Here is a 24,224-nt window from a genome sequence, read left to right as displayed (position 1 = left end):
ACCTGGCGTGGTATTGCATATCTTTAATTCCCAACACTTGGCAGAGGCCAGCCAATGCTATGTGACAAAACCTTGTCTGGAGGAAAAAATTCATAGCTTATTTCCTATTGTTTCCATAGCAAAATTTACCAATCAAGAGATGGAAATGACAGTGTCCACTGTATTTGTAGTATCTTAAGTCTATTTTTTTATATACTTAATAGAATTAGGGATATGGTGAATTAGAGCACAAACCTGGTGTATTAACTTGAGAACTTAGCATAAAAAGTAGTTCATTTGTTCAGTAAATATTAAATGCTTACTTGCAGGAAATTGGTAAATGATAATGAAAACAGACAACCATCATTGTACATCTTGCTTCTGTGTTACCTTGGTTTGAGGTTTAAATGATTTCTTTTGTCAAAGATGGAAATTTAAGTTTATGTTCAATCAATAATTATTTTTGTCAACCACAAAATTGTCCATGTAAAGTGTAAAAACCTTAAAGCTTTCATAATCCCAGTTCATTCTCCAGTGAGTTGTTCCAAAAAGCCACTGGGTACTGACTATATGGTGCCAATGTGGATTCTGTTCTCAAAGAAGTACTGTCAGTGTCCTTTACTCTAAATAGAAACATCACATTGAAAATCTAAGCTGAAAGAAGCCAGACTCCAAAATGACTTTCTGTAAAGCTCAAACAGGGATTGCTTTAGGAGGCACTGTTAATGAACTGATAAGTAATGTAGCTATTTCATTTCCCATAGAACTATCTGAGGGAGAATCAGTACAAGAGAACAACAGAACAATGAGCTAGGCAGGAATAACAGGACTTGTAAGTCAGGAGGTCCATCCAACACCCACCTGTTGAGGGCACCAGACCTACATATTGTGCACAAACAGGGAGGTGATCTTCTCTCTTGTGTGGTACCTTGGCAAAACATTTCTTGTCCTGAGTAAGCTGTGCAGCTTACATTTTCATTTAAAAATAGATAGCTTCCCCCACCCCCAAAGACTATAGTCACACAGAGCATCTTTGTCCTCTTCAGGTTGTAATGTATTTATTTTAAGGTAGATGATAAACTGTAGGTCTTCAGGGATGCTCCAGTTTCTGAGATATTTGAGATGATCCATGTAAAGTGAAAAAACTTTAGACCAAGAACAGTAGGCTGCACAAGCAATAGAATATGGCCTAAAGTGTTCTGAAACTTAGAAACCAAGCAGTGTAGGCTTCTCAAGAAATACCATTACAATCACCTTGCTAACACTAATGCATTCTACAGTAGTTCAGCAGTGGAAGCTGTAATACTTGGTTACTTTTCTGTTATTTTTCTCCCAAAGCAAGTTCTTTATGCTGACGTTTCCAGTGTTAGGAACTGTTAAGTACTGCTAAATTGTCTTCATTCTTTGCTTTACCAAGGAGGGTCTTTTCCTCCATCTTGATCTGAAGGATGAACAAAGTCTTGAGGAGTGCGTTTTAGAAGATAAACTGCAGCATGAAGGCCCCCGATGTTCACCCAGACTGTATGGACCTTTCGCCACACATGTCCCATTCCAGATAATGCCTGGCACACAAAAAAAGCATAAAAGTCAGTAGGTTACCAGTGTGCTTCTAAAACAACCTGAAATCTTTCCACTTAAGAAATGCTGTGGGTGGGGGCGTAGAAAGTTGACTCAGAAATTAAGAGCACTTGCTGTTTTTGCAGAAGATCTGGGTTCAGTCTCTGGCACATTGTGGCTTACAACTATACTCCAATTCTAGAGGGTCAGCACCCTCTTCTGTTCTTTGAGGGCACCAGGCATGTATTTTGTGTATAAACAGGAAGATGAGTGATTTTTAACTCTCATGGGTAATACCTTGGTAAAACATTTCTTGTCCTGAGTAAGCAGTACAGCTCTACCTGTCCTTGGTCTACAGACACGGCTCATTTCCCGAAGGCAAGCTGGATAGAGATTCCAATTTCTCTTTTTGGAGCCCATCCTATAAAAGAGTAAAAACTGTTGCAAAAGATATATGATAGTTTCTTACATGAGATAAGAACAAAATCTGAGGTATGAAGAAGTCATCTTTTAAAGGCCAGAGCTTTAGTATTCTATGCCAATGAAGGAAACTGTTAGTGTTTATATAGAGAGTTTTCTATCAGAACTTTTTAACACCTTTGATTCATCTCATTGAAGACAAGCCACTGAGTAGAAATCCGTCCCAAGAAGCAAGTGCTCCTCAGCCTACAATGTGGAATAGGATCCCGTAATGGAACAGTGGATGAAATGAATTATGGTATATCTTTCTGATTGAGAAGACAGTACAATAAATAACATGTGAAATCATGCTATTTGTTTACAAAAGAAAAATCCAATTTCTACCTTTTTCCAAATGGCATGTCTGTTACAATAATATCCACAGAAGCAGTTCGCAGAGGGAGGTTGCAGATATCCCACTGAACAGCATCAATGGGCAAACCCCAGGATGTTTTTCTGTAGAGACAAAGGAAAGATATTTCAATATATTCTCCCAGGCTAATGAGATGTCTCAGCAAATAAAGACACTGGCCATTCAGCCTGATGACTTGAGTTTGATCCTTGGGGACAGTGGGGTACAAGGAGGGACCTAAATCCTTCAATTGGACTTTTAACCCCTACATTCATGTCCATACACAAATAAATGCAATAAAAGACAGTTAAAGTAATATAGTAAAATGTTAAAGTAATAAAGGAATATGTCCATAACTGAAATAAAGGGTTTTTTAAAAATGATTAAGACTGGTTTTCAAAGGATATATGGTTAAGAAAGCACCAAGGAAAATGAGCTTACATATTAAAAAAAAGTCAAAAAGGCCAGAGAAATGACCCAGCTGGCAAAGGTGTCTGCCCTAAGCCAGACAAATGGAATTTGATTCCTGGGACTCAGAGAAGGAAGGAGAGACCCAATTCCCACAAGTCATCCTCTGACTTCCACACCATGACATGTTACCCTCAGGCCTACACACTTACAGAAATAAACAGCCCAATCCAAAAGCCTTCAGAAGCAAAGGCAATTGGAGGATTTAAACAGGCCATGGCCACTAGTATAAATAACTGGTAATTTAGAAGTTACAGTAACAGTTTCCATGTTTCTTTCAACTCACATTGTTTTAATTAATTAAATCTGCTTTTGAAAGCAGGGTTTCTCTGTGTAGTTCTGCCTGTCCTGAAACTTGCTCTGTAGATCAGACTGGCCTCAGATCCATCTGCCTCTGCCTCTGGAATAAAGGCATGTGCCTTATCTAAATAATAAAATCTATACCATACTGTACGGTTTTGGAAAAGGACACAAAAAATAATGAACAAAAAAGGAGAAATAAGGGCTGGAGAGATAGCTCAGTGGTTAAGAGCACTGACGGCTCTTCCAGAGGACCTGAGTTCAATTCCCAGCAACTACATGGTGACTCACAACCATCTGTAATAGGATCTGATGCCCTCTTCTGGTGTCTGAAGACAGCTACAATGTACTTATAGATAATAAATAAATAAATCTTTTTTTTTTAAAGGAGAAATAAAATTATAATTAAGTATGGAAATGGTAATTAAATTAATTACAAATGTTTTTCAATAAGCTATATGGTATCTTCTCACTGTTCATTTGGCTAAGACAATGCCACAAAACACTGTAATGAATGATAATTCCAAGTCAGTATGGAGAAAGACTCAAAGGTGCAATGCAATCTTTGAAGTTAAACTTACCCATCTTTAATCTGGCTCTTAGTCAATAGAGATGAGATGTTATTTGCTGCTCTGTTCACTGCCAGTGGGTTGTTGTCCCCAGCAATATGGTAACAGTGAGACCACTCAGTAGCCCCCTATGAAACAGGAGTGTTGGTTAAACATGTCACAAGAAAAAAGGGGAAGTCACTATGGCCAACTCTTAATAACGTGGCAATCAGTGCCATTCGTTTCCTTGTCAGAAATGACCTCCCTGTTCTTCTGCCTGCTGAACTCTCACCCACTAGAAATGTGGCTCCAATGTTACCCACTATGACATCAGTGCCAGCCCTAGAAGCACTTTGTACACCTCTATTGCTGATTTAGACCATTTTAAACTATGTCACCTTTGCCTTCCAGGTAATACAGCAATTCTGTCCAGATAGGTCTAATATTTTATTCTATCCCTACCCAGCAACATATAAGGGACTACATTCCCTTAATTAACATGATTTTTAAAAATTAACCAAACTAGGCAGACCTATGCTGTCTTGGATTATAAGTTTAGCTTTTAAAAGATAACCACCATATCTCTGAAAAGATTTTGTAGTTAAGAAAAAAAAATGTCAGCAGCATATAAATGCCAAGCAGTGGCATATTTGTAAAACAAAGTGACATACAGTTCCTGCCACGATGACTTGCATGATAAATACAACACTTGATAACTGTATTTTGCCTAGACCCTTGAGGGTGATGACATTCTAGTCTCTAATTCTACAATGAATGCAAACAAAGTTATGTTCAAGTATGCCAGAAACTGGGTGGGGAGGGACACAAAGAACCCACAGAATAAAAGTCTCTCAGGTGATTTGTGCTTGCCAACCCTTTTTTAAATTATTTTAATGTTCAATCCATGGATTTCCTACCTCGGACTATATTTACAGTACTTGTAGATCTTAGTGCATTCCAGGCAGGTGTTAGATACTTTAGTGGGCACATCTATACACAGACCCTGCCAAGTTTCCATCATGTCTCAGCTAAAGTTCCTACATTGGTACTCTTAAGCCTATTTTATGTGGAAATGTCTCAGTCTGGATTTCCCCCCTTCTTTTTTCTGATGTCTACTTTGACTGCATGTTTCTTGATCCATGGTCACTTTACCTGCCATTTCGGAGATAAGTCATGGTTTAATGATGGGAAACTACAGTTTTGTTTCTAGAATTCTTAACTATGATAACTCACCTTTTTTTTTTTTTTAAAGATTTATTCATTCATTATATATAAGTACACTGTAGCTGTCTTCAGATACACCAGAAGAGGGAATCAGATCTCTTTACAGATGGTTGTGAGCTACCATGTGGTTGCTGGGAATTGATCTCAGGACCTCTGGAAGAGTAGTCGGGTGCTCTTAACTGCTGAGCCATCTCTCCAGCCCGATAACTCACCTCCTTGCTCAGATCTCAAGCAGTAGTCACTCTCTAGTCATCACTAGTGGAACATTCAAACTATTTGCATTTTCCTCTTGGATTTTAACTTCTGATTAAAGTCAGAGCATAGATTTTCTAATTACACTCTGGATTATTTTTCCCTTTGTGGGTTGCTCATCTTTCCAATTTCTGCCTCACTCAACACAATCTGTGGTACTCCTGTGTAGTTTCTTTTCCCTGGCTTTTGGTATAGTCTGGAACATTTCACTGTGTTAAACACAAAACTCGAAGTGACATTACGGTGACTTTTTGCATGGCCCCTTACATAGGTGACGTGGTTCAATCTTGAAGGTTCTCTACCTGCAAGATCGCTTCTCCATTGTGTACTGTGGCTCATGCCTGTAATACTAGTTCTTGGGAGAGGCTCAGGTAGGAGGACTACCATGAATTCAAGGTAAGCCTGTGCTACATACCAAGACCCTGCCTCAAAAGGGTTAAAAAATAAAAATAAAAACATCTTCCCATTTCTTATTTTGCCTCTATGTTTTGTTTTGTTCTTGCTTTGGTGACTGGCTTTCTCTGTGTAGCTCTGGCCCTCCTAGAACTCATAAGACATCCACCCACCTGCCTCTGCATGCCCAGTACTTTCTATAGTTTTTATTAGTGGTGTAGTAATTCTGAACGACGTTATTTATGGTTACTGGGTATGTAGCTATGTCCGACTTCCTAAAATAAGGTTTGTCTGTGTTCTAGAGGAGAAGGAGGTAGGTTTTTTTTTGAGTGTGAGGCCAGCCAGGGCTACATAGAGAGACCCTGTCTCCAAACAAAGAAACATAGAAAGACTTAGAGGTAGTGGGTTTATTTGTTTTTGTTTTATAGTACTGGAGAGCGAGCCCAGGACATCTGTCTGGCATGCTGGGCAGGTGCCCTAGCACTGAGCTGCAATACTGTGGTTCTCCTTCTCATAACTAACCTTGTTCACTGCAGGAACCTCTAATTATGGGGAGGTGAAAACCACCTTCTTCCAGTTTATGATCACTTCAGTTACCCTCTGCTGTTCAATCCAGTGCCTCGTCCATTTGTTACGGGGTGGGAGGGGGTCAGTTTGTTATTCTCAGCTCCTCTGTGATCCAGAAAACAGATTTCACAATCTAATCATATGGCACTTGGCTGTTTGAAATATGTGGTTACAATGCTTTGACAGAAGTTTTGTATGAGAATTTTTTTTTCAAACTTTTGGTTTTTTTCTCATTGGATCCAATTTGCCCACTAGGTCTAGAACATTTTGAATAGATTTTATTTTATGTAAAAATAAAAAGGTGTTATTACCTCTATTGGTATTGCCCCTGTTCCACACATTGGATCTACAATTACATCAGTAGGTTTAGGTTCACAGAGCCTGGAGGGAGAAAACAGTTCAGCACATGTGAAAATTAGCCAAAAATTGAGGCTTCCACAATAGAACTTCCTGAAGGTTAGAATTAAGAGCCTACTAGCATAGGATCAGCACACTGGCATGAAGGATCAGCAGTTCACAGTTTGAAAGTCAGCCTGGGACTGGCACTCAGTAGCAACATTCACCTATGTGTACAAGGCTTTTGGTGGTGAGAGGAAGAGAGATATTGATTGATTTGTTATCGTAGCACTCAGGAAGCTGAGGCAGTAAGATTTTTAGTGGACATCTGCTGACAACCAGACATTCAGTATCCTTTCATTTTTGGATTTAACTGTGGAGCTAAAGTCCTTAACAGAAATAATTGCTTTAACATTATACACTTGTTATTTCACTGAATGCTTTAAATAATCCTATTACCATTTAACAGACAAAGTGATGGAAAGAAACATTTTTCCTAGGACACAAAATAAGGAGAGTCAAGACCACAGGTCACTGTGAATAGCTTTAAATGTTACTTACCAGTCCTCAGGTCACTAAGTTTCATCTGATCAGTCTTTTCTATCCTGTTTGAGACCCTGCACCATGCATGCTAATAATCTTCCTCATAAGACAGATTCTTGGGCAAGCCTGTAATGCCAGCCATTGTTAATAGGCCAGGATTGAACACTTGATTAAATTATGTCACTCAAATCCTTCTAGGAATGTGGAATAAAGAGCAAGTAGCTTGGGGTTGTTTGAGCCAGTCATGTGCAGCAGGAAGTACGTGCATCCAAATGACGGGCAGCCACGTGCACAGGTGAATTAAGGAAGAGAGGACTAAGCAAGAACACATAAGCTTCTAGGAGACAGAAAAGCAGTCCTTTGCATTTTCTACCATCCTGTTTCTACACTTCTTAATTTTTAGCCTTTGTGTATATGGATGTATTACCTGCATGTATATCTTCATCACATGTGAGCATGGCCTGTCAAAGACAGAAGAGGGCATCTGATACCTTCAGGCAAGTTATTAACAATTGTGAGCCACCATGTTGGTGCTAGGAATTGAACCCAGGTTCTCTGGAAGAACAGCCATCTCTCTAGCCCCATAGTTTCTACCTTTCTTGAGATGCCTTCAAGGTTTTTTCGTGGATTTGATATAATCTTTGCTCATCTCTCCAACCATCCCAATCCTCAGTAATTATCCCTTCATGTCTATGTGTGCATGTGTATGTACACTTGTGTTTGCCAACATGCATGTGAAGGCCAGAAATCAGGGGCATCCCCCACCCCACCCCTGTTTTGTTTTTTTGAGAGAGGATCTCTACAGAGCTCCAGATTTCCTGGAACTCATGATGTAGACCAAGCTGGCCTTGAATTCACAGAAATCCCCCTGCCTCTGCTTCCTAAGTGCTGAGACTAAAGGTATGTGCCATCACACCCAGCTGAGCACCTTTCTCAATTGCTCTTTATCTCTTTTCCAAGAAAGTCCTTCACAACCTGGAGTTCACAAATTCAGTTAGAGCGGCTGGCTAGAAAGGCCAGGAGTCCTCCTGTGTCAGCCTCCTCAGTGCTAAGATCACTGACAATAGTGATGCTGGGAGGTTGGGTTCAGGCTTGTGTGGAAACTGCACTGGGCTATCTCCTCAGCCCAATCATTATTTTTTACTCTATTTAGTTTTTTAATACTAGCACTGAAATAACTTTGTATGCTGGCTCCTATTATCATGGTTAGAGGCAGATAATGTCTGTTCAGTGAATGAAGCTTAGGAGTGTTTCTTTTAAAGTTGTTTGTTACTAACATAATGTGTCCCAGTTGTGAGGCACTATAAAACCACATATGATCACGATAAAAGAGGAAGCAAAAATTGAAAAGGAAGAAATTGTAATTATATAACTCATTAGAACATGCCAGGAACTGTATAGAATAAGATAATCTGTTTATGTTTCTGCATTGTCATGAACTAAACTTTTTAATAAATATTTTTATATTTTATTTATATCTATGTGTTAATATGTATAAGTTACATGCATAGGCCAGAAGAGGGTATGGAGCTGGAATGGTAATGTCATCCTGATACCCACAGTGAGGTGGTAGGATACTAAATAATCTGGATCACACCCTCCCTACCCCCCCCCCAAAAAAAAAGATGGTAATGTGCCAGATATGGGAGCCTAGAATTGCTCTGGTCTTTTTGGAAAACAACTATTAAGAACTATTAACATCTCTATAACCCAAAGTCAGTCAGCACTTTTTTTTAAAGTATGTATATATGCTGGTGCCTACAGAAGACAGAGGTGTTGAATCCACCGGAGCTGAAGTTGCCGGTCATTGTTATCTACCAACCTGAACACTAGGAACCAAACTCAGGTCCTCTGCAAGAGCAGCATGCACTCTTAAACCTCTGAGCCATCTCTCTAGCATGAGTAAACCTTTTCTTTTCTTTTTTGTTCACATGAAACACTTCACAAATCTTTCTGTCACCTTTATACAGGGGCCATGCTAATCTTCTCTGTATTGATTTAGTTTTAGTATATGTGCTGCCAAACTGAGCACGTGAATAATCTTGGGCGTCCCATGTCAAGCCCATTTTGCAGTATTGAAATCTCAAGTGTAGGGGAAGTAAAAGAAACTTATGTGAGAGAGAAAACGCCAAGAACATAGGAATGTCAACAGTGGCAGGCTGCTTGCCCTGCACTTCTGTAACATTTAAAACTGTGAGTAAGTGGGGTGTGGTGTAAGTGTGTGATTCCAGCATTCAGGCTACCAAGTTGCATGCCACCACCATCACTCAACACACAAGTTCCATACTCACACATCGCAAGGATCTCATCTGCTTCACTGCAAAAACTAAAGCATAGCAAACTGGCTCCATTGCCTAAAAAGCACATCTTTCTCAACAGAAACAGCTCCTCACTAAAGACACACATACACACAACCACCACTCACACATTCTAATCAAGAATACTAATAAACCATCCACATGGGGCTTTCTGGATCAAAAGCTGACAACAGTGAATACTGGAATGGTAACTTTTTAATTCTAACCAAATTTTTTTTTTTAATTTTTAGAACATTTTTTTAAATTCAGAGCAAAGTGTTCATTACAATATGGACAACAAAACCTCCCTCTGTTACCTGAGCATCCCATAGGCAAGAGTTGACCTAAGAGTTGTAGGTCCAAAATGTGTAATATTTCTGCGATGGAGACTCTCCTCTGTCAGTGCAATAGCAACAATGACTTCATTATTGTGGATGTTCAGGAGAACCTATATCAAATTAGAAACAGACGAGAAAGTCAAGTCTTCAATCTGTACCTACTAACATGACCTTTAAATAAACAAAAGGGCCTTATCTGGCTTTGGTAGTACTACCTCCCAGGTGCTTTAGAGGCAGAGGCAGGTGGATCTGTGTGAGTTCAAGGCCAATCTGGTCTACACACTGAGTACCAGGACAGCCAGGACTAGAAAGAAAGACTTTGTCTCAAACAAAACAACAAAATAAATAAAAAGAAGGAGGTGTCTGATCCCTTAGAGCTGGAATTACAGATGATTTCAAGCTACTTACCATATGGCTGCTAGGAATTAACTTGTATCCTCTGAAAGAGCACCCAGTTCTTTTAACTGTGATCCATCTTGCAGCCCATACAAACTTTCTGACTATCTTTTCCCTGTTTACTATACAGTATGGAAAATTCATTTATTTATGTATTTACTTATGTTTGTATGTGGGTCTCCCCTGCTTTCTATACACACAGAGCAGAGAACACACACACACACACACACACACACACACACACACACACACACGCTGCCTATCAGTAAGTTATCTCCCAGTTTTTATTATATGAACATATTTTGATGGTACGGGTTTAAATACGTATGTGTAGTTTTTTTCTACCATTCTTTCCCTCCTCAAATACAGGGTTTCTCTGTGTGACCCTGGCTGTCCTGGAACTCACTCTGTAAACTGCGTTGGCCTCAAACTCAAGAGATTTACCTGCCTCTGCCTCCCAAATGCTGGGATTAAAGGGTCTTGTGTGTGTTATTGTTGTTTTGTTTAAGATAGGGTTTCACTGTTCCCTCTGACTGGCCTGGAACTCACTATGTAGACCAGGCTGGCCTTCAAAGTAGAGATCTGCCAGTCTCTGTTTCTGAGTCTGGGATCCAAGGCATGTGCCACCACCCTTGGCCTACATATACTTCTTAAATTACTACTTTTTTTGGGAAAACACTTCAAACACTTTCACAGTGGACTCTCAATCATACTCTTTATCCAGAGTTGACACCATGCCACATTTGCTTTTAATTTGCTTTCCTAGTAGTTTTTTTTTTTTTTCTCCTTTTTCTTTTTTTGGGAGCTGGGGACCGAACCCAGGGCCTTGCATTTGCTAGGCAAGCGCTCTACCACTGAGCTAAATCCCCAACCCCTTTCCTAATAGTTTTAAACATCTGATTATGACTACATTTGTCCTAGTTTTCCTAACTCACAGATATTCTAAGAAGATAAAATGTTCCCAAGTCTTCCCCCTAGAATGTCCTCATCATAGCCTTACCAAAGGCAGAGGTCAAGAGCTGACACTCCAACATGCAAGGCCCTGCTGTACACATCTTATTCACATGGCCTCGTTTCCTATGAACCCCTCTGAGCCTGGGACACAGATACACCGTTCATATGCCCTGTCACATGAATTTCTGAGTTACAACGTAGCCCAGGCAGTATGGTTCCAGGGTTTGTCTTCTGTGCTACCTTGCAGACTTCTGGACATGGCTTTCTTTAGGCTCTTTGTTCTCATGGCAGCTGTGTAAGAAAATATGGAATGGGGAACTGTTCTGGTCTGACAATAAAAAAAAGTTACAAAGAAAATGACATGCCCCAGATTTGAGTATCCTAAAAGAAACAAAAATTGACTTCTTGGTAAAAATGTCAAATGTGAAGGACCTACATAAACCACCAGAAATTTCAAGAACTCCAATTACCATTATAAACATTAAGTCCCCCAGTAGTCACAAGGATAATCAAGCTAACAGGAGGCATTTGGTTTTAAGAACCTAGCTGACGTTAAAAAGAACAAAGCTGGCTCTAAGTGAGGATTAGCCCTAACGTCCTGACACAAGTTTCTGAAAATGCTATTCCACTATCTCCAACTAAGATTGAAGTAAGTTAATTTTAGATAAAGTTGCAATCTAGAAGTCCATATAATGTAGAAAATACTGTAAAAATGAGAAGACTGCGGATATAGCTTAGAAATAGTGCTTGTCCACATGTGCAAGGCTGTGGGTATGAGTCTAGCACTGAAATTTCAAAAAACAAAAAAGGAGTCACCTTTCTTCTGCTGGACATGGTAATGCCAAAGTCAGAGACACAGAGCACACCTGAGGGGCTGTGCAAGACAGGGTCTCTACATAGCCCTAGCTGTTTTGGAACTCACTACGTAAGCCAGACTTAGCTTGAAAAGGAAGTGATCATCTGCCTCTGCATGTTAGAACTAAAGGCGTGTGCCACCACTACTTGAGTTCTGACAGCCTCTATCCACTGAGCACTTACAGTAGCAAACACTAAACAGTTTCATCCGCCTTCCATATGAAAGACCCCAGCTTAGCAGCAGTAACGCCATTTTGCAAGGCTGTACTTAAGATGACTGGTTCAGGGAAAGGTTAGAACACTGAGTACACAGCAGCTGCCAAGCAGGATGTGTTTGGTTGAAGGCCTGGCAACAGGACGACTTCGGTTGAGCACCTGACAATGAAAAAAAGCCCCGGGAGAGGTCCCACACCCTGGTGGGGGGCCGAGTCAGTCGTTATGTTCCAAGAAGGTAGCTAAGAAACTTGCCCCCGGGCTGAACCCTTGGGGGGCCGAGTCAGCCGTTATGTTTCTGGAAGGTAGCTAGGAAACTTGCCCCCGGGCTAAACCCTTGCCATATTAGAATCCACCAATTATATCCCTGTAACCATGCATCTGCTTCTGTATGCTTGCTTCTGCTCCCCAAAATCCTATAAAAGCCCATCCTTGGTTCCGTGGGGCGCGCCAGTCCCCCGAGTGACTGAAGCGCCCGCAGGTGCCTGTGCCTGTGTATCCCGACAATAAACCAAATCCTCTTGCTGATTGCATCCTGTGGTGTCTCGGTCTGGTCTTTGGAGTTGGAGGGTCTCCATCCTGAGGGAAAGTTCTCCCTGAGAGCTTTTCACATAGAATAGACTTTAATACGCTATTATTGGCTTGATTTGAAACAGAGGCTCCAAGAGACAATCTCATTCAATTCTAGAGAGTTACTGAGTAAAACTTCCAATCTATACCTATCTACACAGGCCATGCTATCCCTAACATCCTCCTAGCTTTACTGTCACTGTTTAACATTCCCCATGCTACTACGTTTGTCTGGAAAGTTTACAAATGTATGAGACCTTTTTTTTCTTTTGTGGGTGACTGTGCTTAAGTCAGAAGTTTACATTGTCTTTCTACCAGTCTACCTTATATTTGAGACAGAGTCTCACTGAACCTGGATCTTGCTGTTTCAGCTGCTCTGCCCAACAAACTCCAGGGCACTGCCTGTCTCTAACTCTCTGACTCTTCCTTGCTAGGGTGAACATGCTTTTATATGGACGCTAGGCACCCAAACTCAAGTGTTCATTCTTGCTTAACAAACACTGGCCACTGAGCCATCTCCCCAGCCACATTACAGATCTTTTAGATCATCAATAAAAGCTAATACCCACCTCTACGTCAAAGTTGGTCATATCAGCCTTCCACTTAAAGTACTCTTGAACAGCACCTCCAAAACCTCTGGCAGCCTCGTTGGATGTAAAGCAATGCTTCTCTCCTGCTCTGTTGCAGGTGACTCTGAACTTCTGCACTTGCGGTTCAGCTTCTTCTCTTAAGCTTTGACCGTTTTCATCTTCGCCAGATGCCAAGACTTCCCCTATTAAGGTTGATATCTCTTCTTTGATGGCTGGATTTTCATAGTAGTCTAAGATATGTGGATCTGCCGCACCACTGGCAAGCTTCTTCTTACCGTCCTTCTCACCGGCATTGTCGCCCTGTCCACAGTCGGCCTTCTCTCTGCCTGCACTCTGATTGGCCTTTCTGCGCTTTGCCTTCTTCTTCTTGAAAGTGGTGTTAATTTGCCAGACTTTTAAAGGGTCCGACCATGGGAGTTTTCCAGCCAGTTCTTCAAAGTCTCTTAGAACTTCTTCCTGCAAATGATGGAGAATGAAACCCTTTTGTTTCTCACCATTTTAACAGAACAAGTAAGTCCCTACTTTCTTTGTAGACAACTCTGGTCCTTATGACAGGGACGGTGGGAGAGTACGGAGCAAAGGATAAACAAAATAATAGCTGCGATGAAGGAAATTACAGTTTCAATGTAAGTGAGGATATATAAACATTACATTACTAAAGCAGAATAGAGCAGAGGGCAGATCAGATGCACAGGACTGAGGAACTACCGTGAGGGGAAAGAGGTGGACAGAAGGCAGCAGACAGAAAGAAGATAAATGACTTTTAAATCTTCTGAATTTGGGCAAAAACTGGAAGAAGTCTAAAAATGTCATCTGTCCAGAGTTTAAATAATATGATTATCTCTTTGTTTTGTTTTGTTCGAGACAAGGTCTCTATAGCCCCAGCTTCCTGGAACTCATCGACAGACCAGGCTGGCCTAGAACTCACAAAGATTCACCTGCCTCTGTCCTGAATGGTGGGATTAAAGGTGTGTGCCACCGCACCTGGCTCACATGATTATCTTCTTAAACAGTAAATTTGGTGGTGCGGCCCCATGCAGTTCCTCTCTTCCACTTGGACTTTGCTTACAGTACTGAGTGCTGTCTACAGTCACTAGGCTAATGTACTTGCTTACTAGGAAGGCCACTCCTATAAGTACATGGTGAAAAGACCTTAACTCCCTTGACCTTTGCTATAGGCCACACACCTACACCAACAGAGCCATAGAAAGGGTGGTTAATATATAGCTGCCAGGCTAGGTTTATTGGCACAGACTTGTAATCCCAGTTTCTAAGGAACCTAAGGCAAGGTTACAGTTCGGGCCTTTCTGAGCTACAGAGTGGGTTCAGGCCCAACTTAGACAACATAGTAACATCATATCTCAAAATAAAAAGTAAGAGAGCAGGGATAGAGCTCAGTGGTTCAGTGTAAGGGGTTCTAAATTTAACTACTAGTACTCCAAGAGTAAACAACAAAGACACAGTTACTGGATAATGTGGTTAAATATTTAAATGTGAAATACGTGGGACTGCTATCCATAGAGCAAGCCAACCAGAGCTATACAATCTATATAAACATCTACAGTACAGATGGTTAAAGACTTAATAATTGAGAAGCCAGGTGTGGTGGTGCACACCTTTACTTCCAAACAGAGCAGACAGATCTCTGTGAGCTTGATTGAGGACAGCCTGGTCTACTAGGCTAGGTGTGGATACAGTGAGACTCTCTTTCAAAACAAAACAAAACCTTTCAGAAATTAAATGTTTCTAAGTCACTTCAGCCACATTTTACCCTCCAATCTAACAGTTAGTATGTTACAATGGGGTAGTTTGAAAATTCACTTTTAAAGTATCTTTTGCCTACATTTCACTGACTGTGCTTTCCTTGGTAAGTAATTCCAAAGCCTATGGTGCCATGAGGCCAGAGAGGAAGTAACGATTCTAACAACTCACTCAGTGGGATAAAAACTGTACTTCAATAAAACAATAAAAAAAAAAAAAAAGACAAAGGAAGAAGGAAAAGACCTGTTTATCTCCAGTCAATCCAGGGAGAACTCTTCCTCATGGTCTTACCCTCAGGAGCCTCTTACAAATGGCAGGCCCAAGAAAAACTGCCTCATTTCAAAATTCCAAAGTTCAAAACTTTATCAACATAGAACTTACAAAATAAATGCAGGGGAAGGAAACACCAGCATTTTGAAAGAATACTCACACTGGCCATAGAACACCATTAAGAAATATGATTTAAAGGCAAATCAAACAAAAGACAATGATATCAAAAATATGAGAAAATGTCTGGTTAATACAACCTCATAGCAGACTTAGAAGCAGAAATGAAATGAGGTGAGTCACCAGGACATGGAGTTTACAGAGTTTAAAGAAAATGTAAAATGAATGAATGAATGAATGAATGAAGTTAGGCAGATAGTGTTGTTTGTAACACTATTGTCGCACAAGTATGAGGACCGGAGTTCAGTTCCTCAGCACTCATTTTAAAAAGCAGGAATGGTGGTGTGTGCCTCGAAACCCAGTGCTGTGGCAGGGGAGACAGAAGAAGATTCCTAAGGTTTTCTTACCAGCCAGCCTATGTGACAGTGAGTGCTAGGATTACCAAGAGACCCTATCTTAAAATAATAAGGTGGAAGGGGCTACAAAGTGACTCTGCGATTAAGGCTACTTATTGTTACTGTAGAGGATCCAGTTTTGGACCCCATCACCCACATGGTGGTTTACAATGTCCATAACTTCAGTTCTAGGGGAAACAACTTCCTCAGTACACCAGGTACATGAACATACATACACCAGGGGAAATACTCACACACATTTAAACAATTAAAAACGAGAACAAGATGGGGATCTGTGTGCTCGCATACAGTTTTCATAGGAGCCTGCTGAAAAACAGGAAAGGATATGGAAAAAGCAAATAGTGTGGCAATGAGCAAAAGTTTAAAAATTGAAAAGAAACTGGTAAATAAGGAAAATAGTTAACATATACTTATGTACCTAAGACATTTCAAATTTACAACAATTCAAGGTATTTTCCAGAAAACATAACTGGACTGACATGTCCTGATAAGAAATTTCAACAATAAAAGACTCTTGAACTTAAAAGACTTCCAAGAAAGCTGGAGGTTTGCTTGTTGTTTGGTTATCACACACACACACACAAAATCAGAAAGCAACAGTAGAAGGAGAAATATTTAGCAAGATGAATTCAAATGAACAGACTATTATGCTCTTTCGAGAAGGGGAGACTAGTTCTTTACATCTGCTAACAGAGCATACAAAGACAACTCATTCCATTAAAAAAAAAATCACAAGAACCAGCCAGACATAATGGCTCATGCTCACAATCCCAGGAGGATCTCTTCACACTGGAGCCGAGCCTAGGCTACAGAGTAAAACAAGCACACAGCAAAGGCAAGAAGTACATCCTTACCACTTACCATAAGACTAATAAAAACAAAGTGTGGTTTGTGACTATAACGCAGAAGCAAAGTTACACACCAGCACACACAGGAAAGAGACTCAGTTTAACTTATCACTTATACTGACAGGTCAAAGGGAAGAAGTTAAAGCTGATAAAGAAAACTTAAAGGGCCAACTCTAAAAAAGTCCATAAAATCAGAAGGTAGGGTGGAAATGCAGAAAAAACACAACAATTTCATCTACAATGATAGCAGAAATATAAAAAAATGAAACTAGTAGGTTAAGTAGATAATACCAAGTTATATTTATAAAGCTAATAGCTGTAGATATATTGTGTGTACATACACACAATATATTTTATAAACACATATTTAAAAGTTGTAAACTATTAAAAAGCACAGCACAAGAACCAGATATGTTAGTGCACACCTTTAATCCCAGCATGCAGGAGACAGAGGCAGGTAGATTTCAGTGAACTTGAGGCCAGTTTATTCTACACAGTGAATTCTATGACAGCAGGTCTGCATAGGGTCAGCTTAGTGAGATCCTGTCTCAAACAAAAAACCTTTAAACCTCCAAAAGAGAGCAGTGCATAGTGTATGAAAATTAGTTATATAAAGAGAAATTTAAAAGAAAAAGAATGCATGATGAAATATGTAATATGAAAAAAACTAAGACCAAACAAACAGGAAACCACCCTGAAAATCTTACAGATCGGTCATACCAATCTGTATCAATGGGATCAAAGATAAACACGACCCTCAAAGGCTGTAGAATGGCTGAGAGCCTTGCTGATCTTGCAGAAGATCTCTGTTTGGTTCCCAGCATCTACATCAGGCAGCTCAAAACCACCTTAACTCCAGTTCCAGGGATCCAATGCTCTCTTCTGGCCTACTTGGGCACTGGCACATACACACATACACACATAAATAAAAACAGAATAAAATAAATTTAAAATAAGTAAATAAATAAATTTTAAACTAAAACAAGGCTTTATGGTGCTCCTACAAAACTGGGTTTGATACTTAGGACCCACATGATTAAATAAAAAAACTAATAAGCTGTCCTCTGACTTTTGTACATACACACTACAAACAGACAAACAGATAATGTGATCTACAAAGGTCTGAGGGGTGCAGATGTGGCTCAGTTGGTAGAGTGCTTGCTTACGACACACAAACCTCAGTACCTCATACGACACGCCCGGCCGAATATGCCTGCAATCCCCAGGACTCAGAAAGTGCAGGCACGAGGACCTGAAGATCAGTGCCATCCTCAGCTAAACAGCAAACCTGAAGTCAGCTAAGGAGGCACTGTTTAAAAAAAACAATTAGACAGGCATAGTGGCCCTCCCTTTAATTCCAGCACTTTCAAGGCTGAGGTAGTTAGATCTCTGAAGTCAAGGCCAGTCTGGTCTACACAGTAAGTTCCAGGATAATGAGGGCTCTGTAGAGAGACCCAATCTATGAACAAACAACTCCGCCCCAAAACACAGCAAAAAACAAATAAACTTTACCCATTATTTTATATGTTAATTTAATAAGAAACAAAATTAAATTTGTGTTTGTATTATACATGTGCATACTTTAAAAAAAATAAAAATGAGATTTCACTGGGGGATTGTGTGCAATTCACATTCGTAACCTGAAGGGCTTAATAATTTTTCATAGTTAAAACATTTCCTTAGCATAGACTTGAAAAATTTATCTTAGACCCCACTCTTGCCTTTGAAACTTTTATCAAAAATGTTGTGGGGTATGTGCTATATACACATTTTGGTGTGTATACATTTGTGCAAATGCATGTGCAAGTATGGTAGCCAGAGGCCAAAGTTAGTGTCTTGCCCTGACTGCTTTGCATCTCCCATTTTTTTTCTTTTTTTTTTTTTTCGGAGCTGGGGACCGAACCCAGGGCCTTGTACCACTGAGCTAAATCCCCAACCCCTCCCATTTTTTTTTTTTTTTTAAACACAGGGTTTCTTTGTGTAGTGCTGCCTATGCTAGAACTCACTCTGTAGCCCAGGCTGGCCTCTAACTCAGAGATCCTCCTGCTTCTGTCTCTCAGTGCTGGGATCAAAGGTATGAGCCACTATTGCCAGGTTGAATTCATTTTGTGAGCCGGGAATTCTGGCTGGGTAATAGTAGTGGCACAGGCCTTTAATCCCAGCACTCAAAGACAGGTTGATTTTTGAGGACAGCCCAGTCCACAGGATAGCCAAGGCTACACAGAGAAATCATGTCTCAAACAAACAACAACAATACAAAGAGATGAGACTTCACACTCAACTAGGCTGTCTCTTCTATTCCCTCAGTGAGGAAGTTGCATCTTGTACTGCCCCGCTCAGCTTTTATGCAGATGCTAGGGACGGAACTCCCAGTCCTGGCGCTTGTGCAGCAGATTCCTTACCAACAGTGACTTCCTTCCTCTGCCTTCAAGACCAGTGATTTCTAAGACAACCTTGAAAGGTTAACTCATGAAGACTTGTACTACAGCAAAGTCACCTCTTATTAGAGATCAGAACTGCCTCATCTATACAAACTTTAAGATGAACTGGGGTTAGGGAGCAACACACACCTTTAATCCCAGCACTCAGGAGGCAGAGCTCTGTGAGTTCGACACAGCCTAGTTTACAGAACAAGTTCCAGGACAGCCAGGGAGCTACACAGAGAAACTACTCTCAAAAACAACAAAAAAATTAAGATGACAAAAATCCAAGAATTTAATAATGTTGGTAATTTAAATGCAAGAGAATTTATGACAGGATGCCTAATAACATTTATTCATGCAGAAAACCGAACTTCAAAATTTCCAAATACTCAGTCAAAAGACTGCCTCTAAAATTGTTTTAGGCATCATTCAGTTGGTAGTAACCATGAGAAGTCCCAAGAGTTAAGCCTGGGGATGTAGTTCAGTAGGAATGCTCACTTAGGATACAAAGGACAAGGGTTCAAACTACCAGGACAGCACTAAAGAAAGAAAATGAGTCTGAAGGATTATAATACTAACATTTCTAATGTTGAAAGTTATTTTTGTAGGCAATACAATTTTTAGTTATCTTCAATGGATATTCTTTTAGAGCTGTTTGAATGTTAGCCTTTTAGTTACTGTCAAAATTTTTTACAAGGATCTAATGAAGAAAGTGTTTTATCATTAAGCCCCTGATCAGTTTGATTCCTTTGGGGATACACTGGCTTGCCAAAATAATCTGGAAAATTAATAAAGAACAGTGAATTAGACAGCATTCCATAGTTCTTGTAAAAAAGATTAGCTCTAAATTAGACATTAATATAACATTGACGGGAAAAGTTTTAAGCACTTGATTCTGGAAACTAGGCCAGAAAGAGATACAGGAAAAAAGCCTGACATGTTACTGAGGTCTCTTTGCAACCTTCAGGTTAAACAGTGAAGAGTTAAATTTCAAAAAGTCAGTCACAAACAAAGTCCTGACATGCCTGAGAGAATTTGAGATAGGGCTCACTGGCCCCGGCTATCAGCCCCCAAGGACACTGGCCATCTGGAGCCACCCCCTCCCCTTCCTTCACTCCCTAAAGATGAGTCATCCCCCTGCTGAGTGAAATAAGTCACCCTACCCACATTGCTGAGATGCTAGATTACACATATTCTTTGCTGATGTAACTCCGAGCCAAAAGTAACTGTGCACCATTTGAATCGGCCAATTGTGTGTAACCTCTCGAAGTTCCCTGGCTTTCCCTATATAAACCACTGCCTTTGGAGGATTGAGGTCGACTATCTCCTGTGTGGGATATGTGACGGCCCGAGATCTCGTTAATAAACTGCCTCTTGTTGTTACATCAAGACCGGCTACTCGTGTTTCCTGGGGCTCTCCCAACCCAAGACTGGAGCGAGAGTCTCCCCAAGTTTGGGGATCTTTCAACAGCAGCTGGATATTTAGGCCTCAGATGATAAATACGGGCTGGAAGCGAAGCTGTTGTCCTAACGACTGAAGGGGATTAAAAGCTGCTTTGTCATCTCTTCAAAACAGGAAGCTAAAACAGGACAAAGCAAACCTGGGAGGGAATGCTACATGTTTCTGTCTTCTGTTCACACGCTGGAAGCAATTCTAGTTTCAAGCCACATGTACTATAGGTTGAGCTAATCTAAGACTTTTTCCCTGTAACTTTGGGTTTTGTTTTTTTTTAAAAAATGACTTTTAAAAGCAGTTTCTGCTTTTAAAGAGATTTCTGGATTTGAGTGAAAGGTTTACTGTGCTTGGCTCTTGTTTTCCTCTCAACATTGTAAAGAAATAAACCAACAGCAAAGCTAACTGACAGTGCTGACAAGCAGGCAGTGCACTTCAGAGAACAAGCCCTCTGAGAAAGCCTCGCTTGGGATAGCTCACCTTTGTAGCTTTGAACTGGTAATCTTTAAACTCCTCAACAACCACAAACAAGTTATCCACTGATCTCAGACAATGAACCTAAGGAGGAAAAACAAATGTCAGAAACGAACTTCTGGAAATACTTGTGAGTAACACAAGCTACCCACAGTTAAGTATTTAAAAGAAAGTAAGTACAAAATGGATTCATTTTTATCTTTCTGAGGCAGGGTCTCGCTATGTTGCTCTGGGTTGCCTCAAACTCATAGCTCCCCTGACTGGGTCTCCCCAGTACTTACAATATAGGAGTAAGCTATCACATCTGGCTACGTAAAATGGTTTAAAGCAGCACCTCAGGTCTGTATTCATATTTAAGTTTTTCCCATCCCGAGTGTGCCATGTCTTTGGTTACCCATTGATTCCTGCTCTTCCTCAGAGAAAGGGTCACTGGATAAAAGTGTACAGCCCAAAATGTCCTTTAGGCAACAACGCTGGTCTGGGGAAGGGAAAGTGGTAAACACAAGTGGGACTTTATCATACTTCTCTGGTTTCTTTTGGATATATACTGCAGGGATGAAGACCATGGATCTGAAAGCTGGATATACCAGTACATGCCTACAATCCCAGCTTTTTGGAGGTACAGCACCCTCAAGCTGTATGGTGAAATTCAGGCCAACTTGCCTACATCAGACTCTGTTTCAACTCCTACCTCTCCCCCACAAAAGAGAAACCACATACAGTTTAAGTTCTAGTTCTGTGATAGCTGAATTACTACAGGCAAACTACTTTTCTTCTTAAGCCTAATGATTGGTGACAATAGTGCCCAATCTTCATAAAACTGCTGAGGACATCAAGAAAATACTTGCTTACTAACAAATACCACAAGTATTGTGTGGGCACCTACTATATGTTATATGCTACTAGCTTGGGATACACTAGCAACACAAAACCTAAAGAGTCTCCAGATGATAATCCATGCCCTATGTCACTTGTGTTAATGAGAAATTTGGTAGCTTTTGTTTCAATGGGATGACAGTTTGCTAACCTTTGCTTCTCACCTGTAATCATGAATAATTACTTTTGATCAAGAATGTCTATGAAGGGGCTGGAGAAATGGCTCAGTGGTGAAGAGCACTGACCGCTCTTTCAGAGAACCCAGGTTCAATTCCCAGCACCTACACTGCAGCTCACAACTGTCTGTAACTCCAGTTCCAGAGGATCTGATACCCTCACATAAACATACGTTCAGGCAAACACCTATGCACATAAAATAAGAAGAAAAATCTTAAAAAACACAACAAAACGAAACCAATGTCTTTGACATGGATGAAAAGGAAAACCTCAGCTTTTATACTTACCCAGACTTCTGCTAAAGTAAATTTACGTACCATAGATAATGATATATATTTCATTTCAGTAAATAAGTCATCAGGAAATGCTGCGATCACTTCTAAACCATAGTAAACTAACACTAAAATGCACTAAACTGAATACACGTGATAAAGACATTATAAACACCAATACAGTCAATTTCACAAAGCAGTACACAATGGAAAATGCAGATACTTTAAGCAGAACAAAGTAAAGGATTCCCAAGGGGGGTCTATAAACCAGAAAAGTAATCATAAAGTAACCAAGTTAAAAGATTAAGTAATGTTTCGTTCAGACCTGAGCCAGACTTTCCACTGCAATATCAAAATATATCTTGCCCCGGTCTTTGCTGATTCTGCAGGATGACTTCAATTTCTCTCTCACTTCATCTGCAGCTGTTTGCTCAAACCCAGTAGGTACAGTGGCTCCAATGGTGACTTGGAGATGCTCAGACTCACTTCTGATGCCACTTTCTATCAAGGGCACCGGCTTCTTGTTCTCATGAAGGTTCATATCCAAGTGTTCTCTGGTAGCTTCTTGAGTGTCAGACATGATGGAAATGTTTCTAAAAGGTCTAACGGTTTCTAAAGGCAATACAGAAAAGAAAAAAGAAAAAGAATGCAGTCTCTTTTTATATTTCAATGTACGTACCAGAGTTAAAACTGTCATATAAATAAGGGCATGGATTACAGGCAATAAAACGTGATTAAACAAGCAATATACAGACTCATCAGGAGAAAAGACAAATCAAGAGTATTTCCACTGCATGCAGTACTTGGCTTAGGGTCATCTGTGTTGGTAAGCACCATCTTACACGTGCTAACATGAAAACAGAAGCTCCTGTATTGTCCTTTCAGCTTAGCAGTTCAGAATGTGAGGCGGTGGTGGTTCAGAGTTATGAGTTCTTGCCTACCACACTCCCAGGTTCAAATGACCCTAAAGCAAGTTAACCCTGCCTAGATTTGAACTGGAAACTAAATAGAACTCTTTCCCAAAGTTGGAAGGTTTTAATGAGAATAACACAGTAGTTCTAGACTAATGATCAAAACTTTTACTGTATTGGGGTGAGGTATTTATCCCACTCCCCCCGCCCCCCCCCCCCCGTATAGTCATGTGGGCAGTGACTTCCACTATCGAAACAAGATCTGAAAGCCTACTACATGGCGATGCTGAGATCCAATAATGTGCATTCCGGGGAGATCTTGGAAATATCTGAAGCTAGTAAAACGGTCTTCCTGTATGAATGTGTATGTAGGTCGAAGGGGCTGGATAGGTGTTACCGTGATGGAGGGTCCACACCTCCCACTAGATTTTCAAAAGCGTTGTGACTTAAGCTAACATCTTCTCTGTCCCTATGCTGTGCAAAAGACAGGACACAGAGGTTAAGGCGATTACACTGTGTCACTGTTCACCACTGTGAATGGAACTCCTACAGACAGGTAGGAGGATTGTGCGGACTGGAGGGAAATGTGCTTCTCACTCCCATCCTCGGTGAAGCCAGCCAGAGGCCAGACACTCCATCCTGGCACCGACCTACATAAAACTGTTGCTGTCCTCCCCTCCATCCCACCCACCGGGCCACTCCCACCCGCGGCCAGTTACCCGCTGCAAGCACAGACCCTTCCGGTCACCGCACCTGCGGGTTCAGCGCGCTCAGGGCACGCCGCCGGAAGCCACGTTGTCACCCCGGAAACGGAAATCAGGCCTTGGGGGTCAGGGTGCTCCCGCGCACGGCGTGGGCGAGTGTGCGCGTAAAGTTGTGCGCAGTTGGTTGCACTCTGAACCGGAACAGGAAGAGCGGCCGGCCGGTCCCCTGCCCGGAGGTAACCTCTGCGGAGGGCGCTCTCGTAGGGATCGCTGCATCATTTGTTGAGTTGCCTTTGCCTTAAGTAGCGAGCATTTGGATGAGACTGGGACT

General features: G+C 40.9%; 1 protein-coding gene, 1 long non-coding RNA gene and 1 other non-coding gene across 7 annotated transcripts in view; 1 reads left to right on the top strand and 2 right to left on the bottom strand.

Annotated features, from left to right (window-relative positions):
* Positions 1 to 1,011: 1,011 nt before the first annotated feature.
* Thumpd3 (THUMP domain containing 3) lies at positions 1,012 to 23,978 on the bottom strand. 5 transcript variants are annotated; one of them, NM_001170548.1, is made up of 10 exons: positions 23,943 to 23,978; positions 22,604 to 22,890; positions 20,960 to 21,037; positions 13,171 to 13,647; positions 9,593 to 9,723; positions 6,411 to 6,480; positions 3,697 to 3,812; positions 2,341 to 2,451; positions 1,834 to 1,957; positions 1,012 to 1,541 (listed from the first exon to the last, which is right to left on the bottom strand). In NM_001170548.1, exons 2-10 carry the CDS (start codon positions 22,856 to 22,858, stop codon positions 1,389 to 1,391), a joined length of 1,515 nt encoding a protein of 504 aa, NP_001164019.1. In that variant the 5' UTR covers positions 22,859 to 22,890; positions 23,943 to 23,978; the 3' UTR covers positions 1,012 to 1,388. The 5 variants fall into 5 exon arrangements, with proteins under 5 accessions (NP_001164019.1, NP_001164017.1, NP_001164018.1 ...); NM_001170546.1 differs by having other exon boundaries at positions 23,909 to 23,966; NM_001170547.1 differs by having other exon boundaries at positions 23,926 to 23,957.
* Positions 8,904 to 9,010, bottom strand: LOC120102586 (U6 spliceosomal RNA). The gene has a single exon (XR_005504222.1). It is a non-coding gene; the product is annotated as a U6 spliceosomal RNA (small nuclear RNA).
* Positions 23,949 to 24,224, top strand: part of LOC102548337 (uncharacterized) — a 31,899-nt gene continuing 31,623 nt past the window's right edge. The window contains exon 1 of the long non-coding RNA XR_010065901.1: positions 23,949 to 24,129. This is a non-coding gene — a long non-coding RNA (uncharacterized LOC102548337). The remainder of the gene's footprint in view (positions 24,130 to 24,224) is intronic.

Source organism: Rattus norvegicus, chromosome 4 (assembly GCF_036323735.1).
Source record: "Rattus norvegicus strain BN/NHsdMcwi chromosome 4, GRCr8, whole genome shotgun sequence".
Taxonomy (NCBI): Eukaryota; Metazoa; Chordata; class Mammalia; order Rodentia; family Muridae; genus Rattus; species Rattus norvegicus.
This window is presented reverse-complemented; position numbering and strand designations above follow the sequence as displayed.

Coding starts and splice junctions, on each gene's coding strand:
- Thumpd3 (NM_001170548.1), bottom strand. CDS start 22,858: ATGTCTGACACTCAAGAAGCTACCAGAGAACACTTGGATATGAACCTT. Junction 3,813..6,410: donor CAGGGGCAATACCAATAGAG/GTAATAACACCT, acceptor CCTGTTTCATAG/GGGGCTACTGAGTGGTCTCA. Junction 1,542..1,833: donor ACAAGAAATGTTTTACCAAG/GTATTACCCATG, acceptor TTTGTGTGCCAG/GCATTATCTGGAATGGGACA.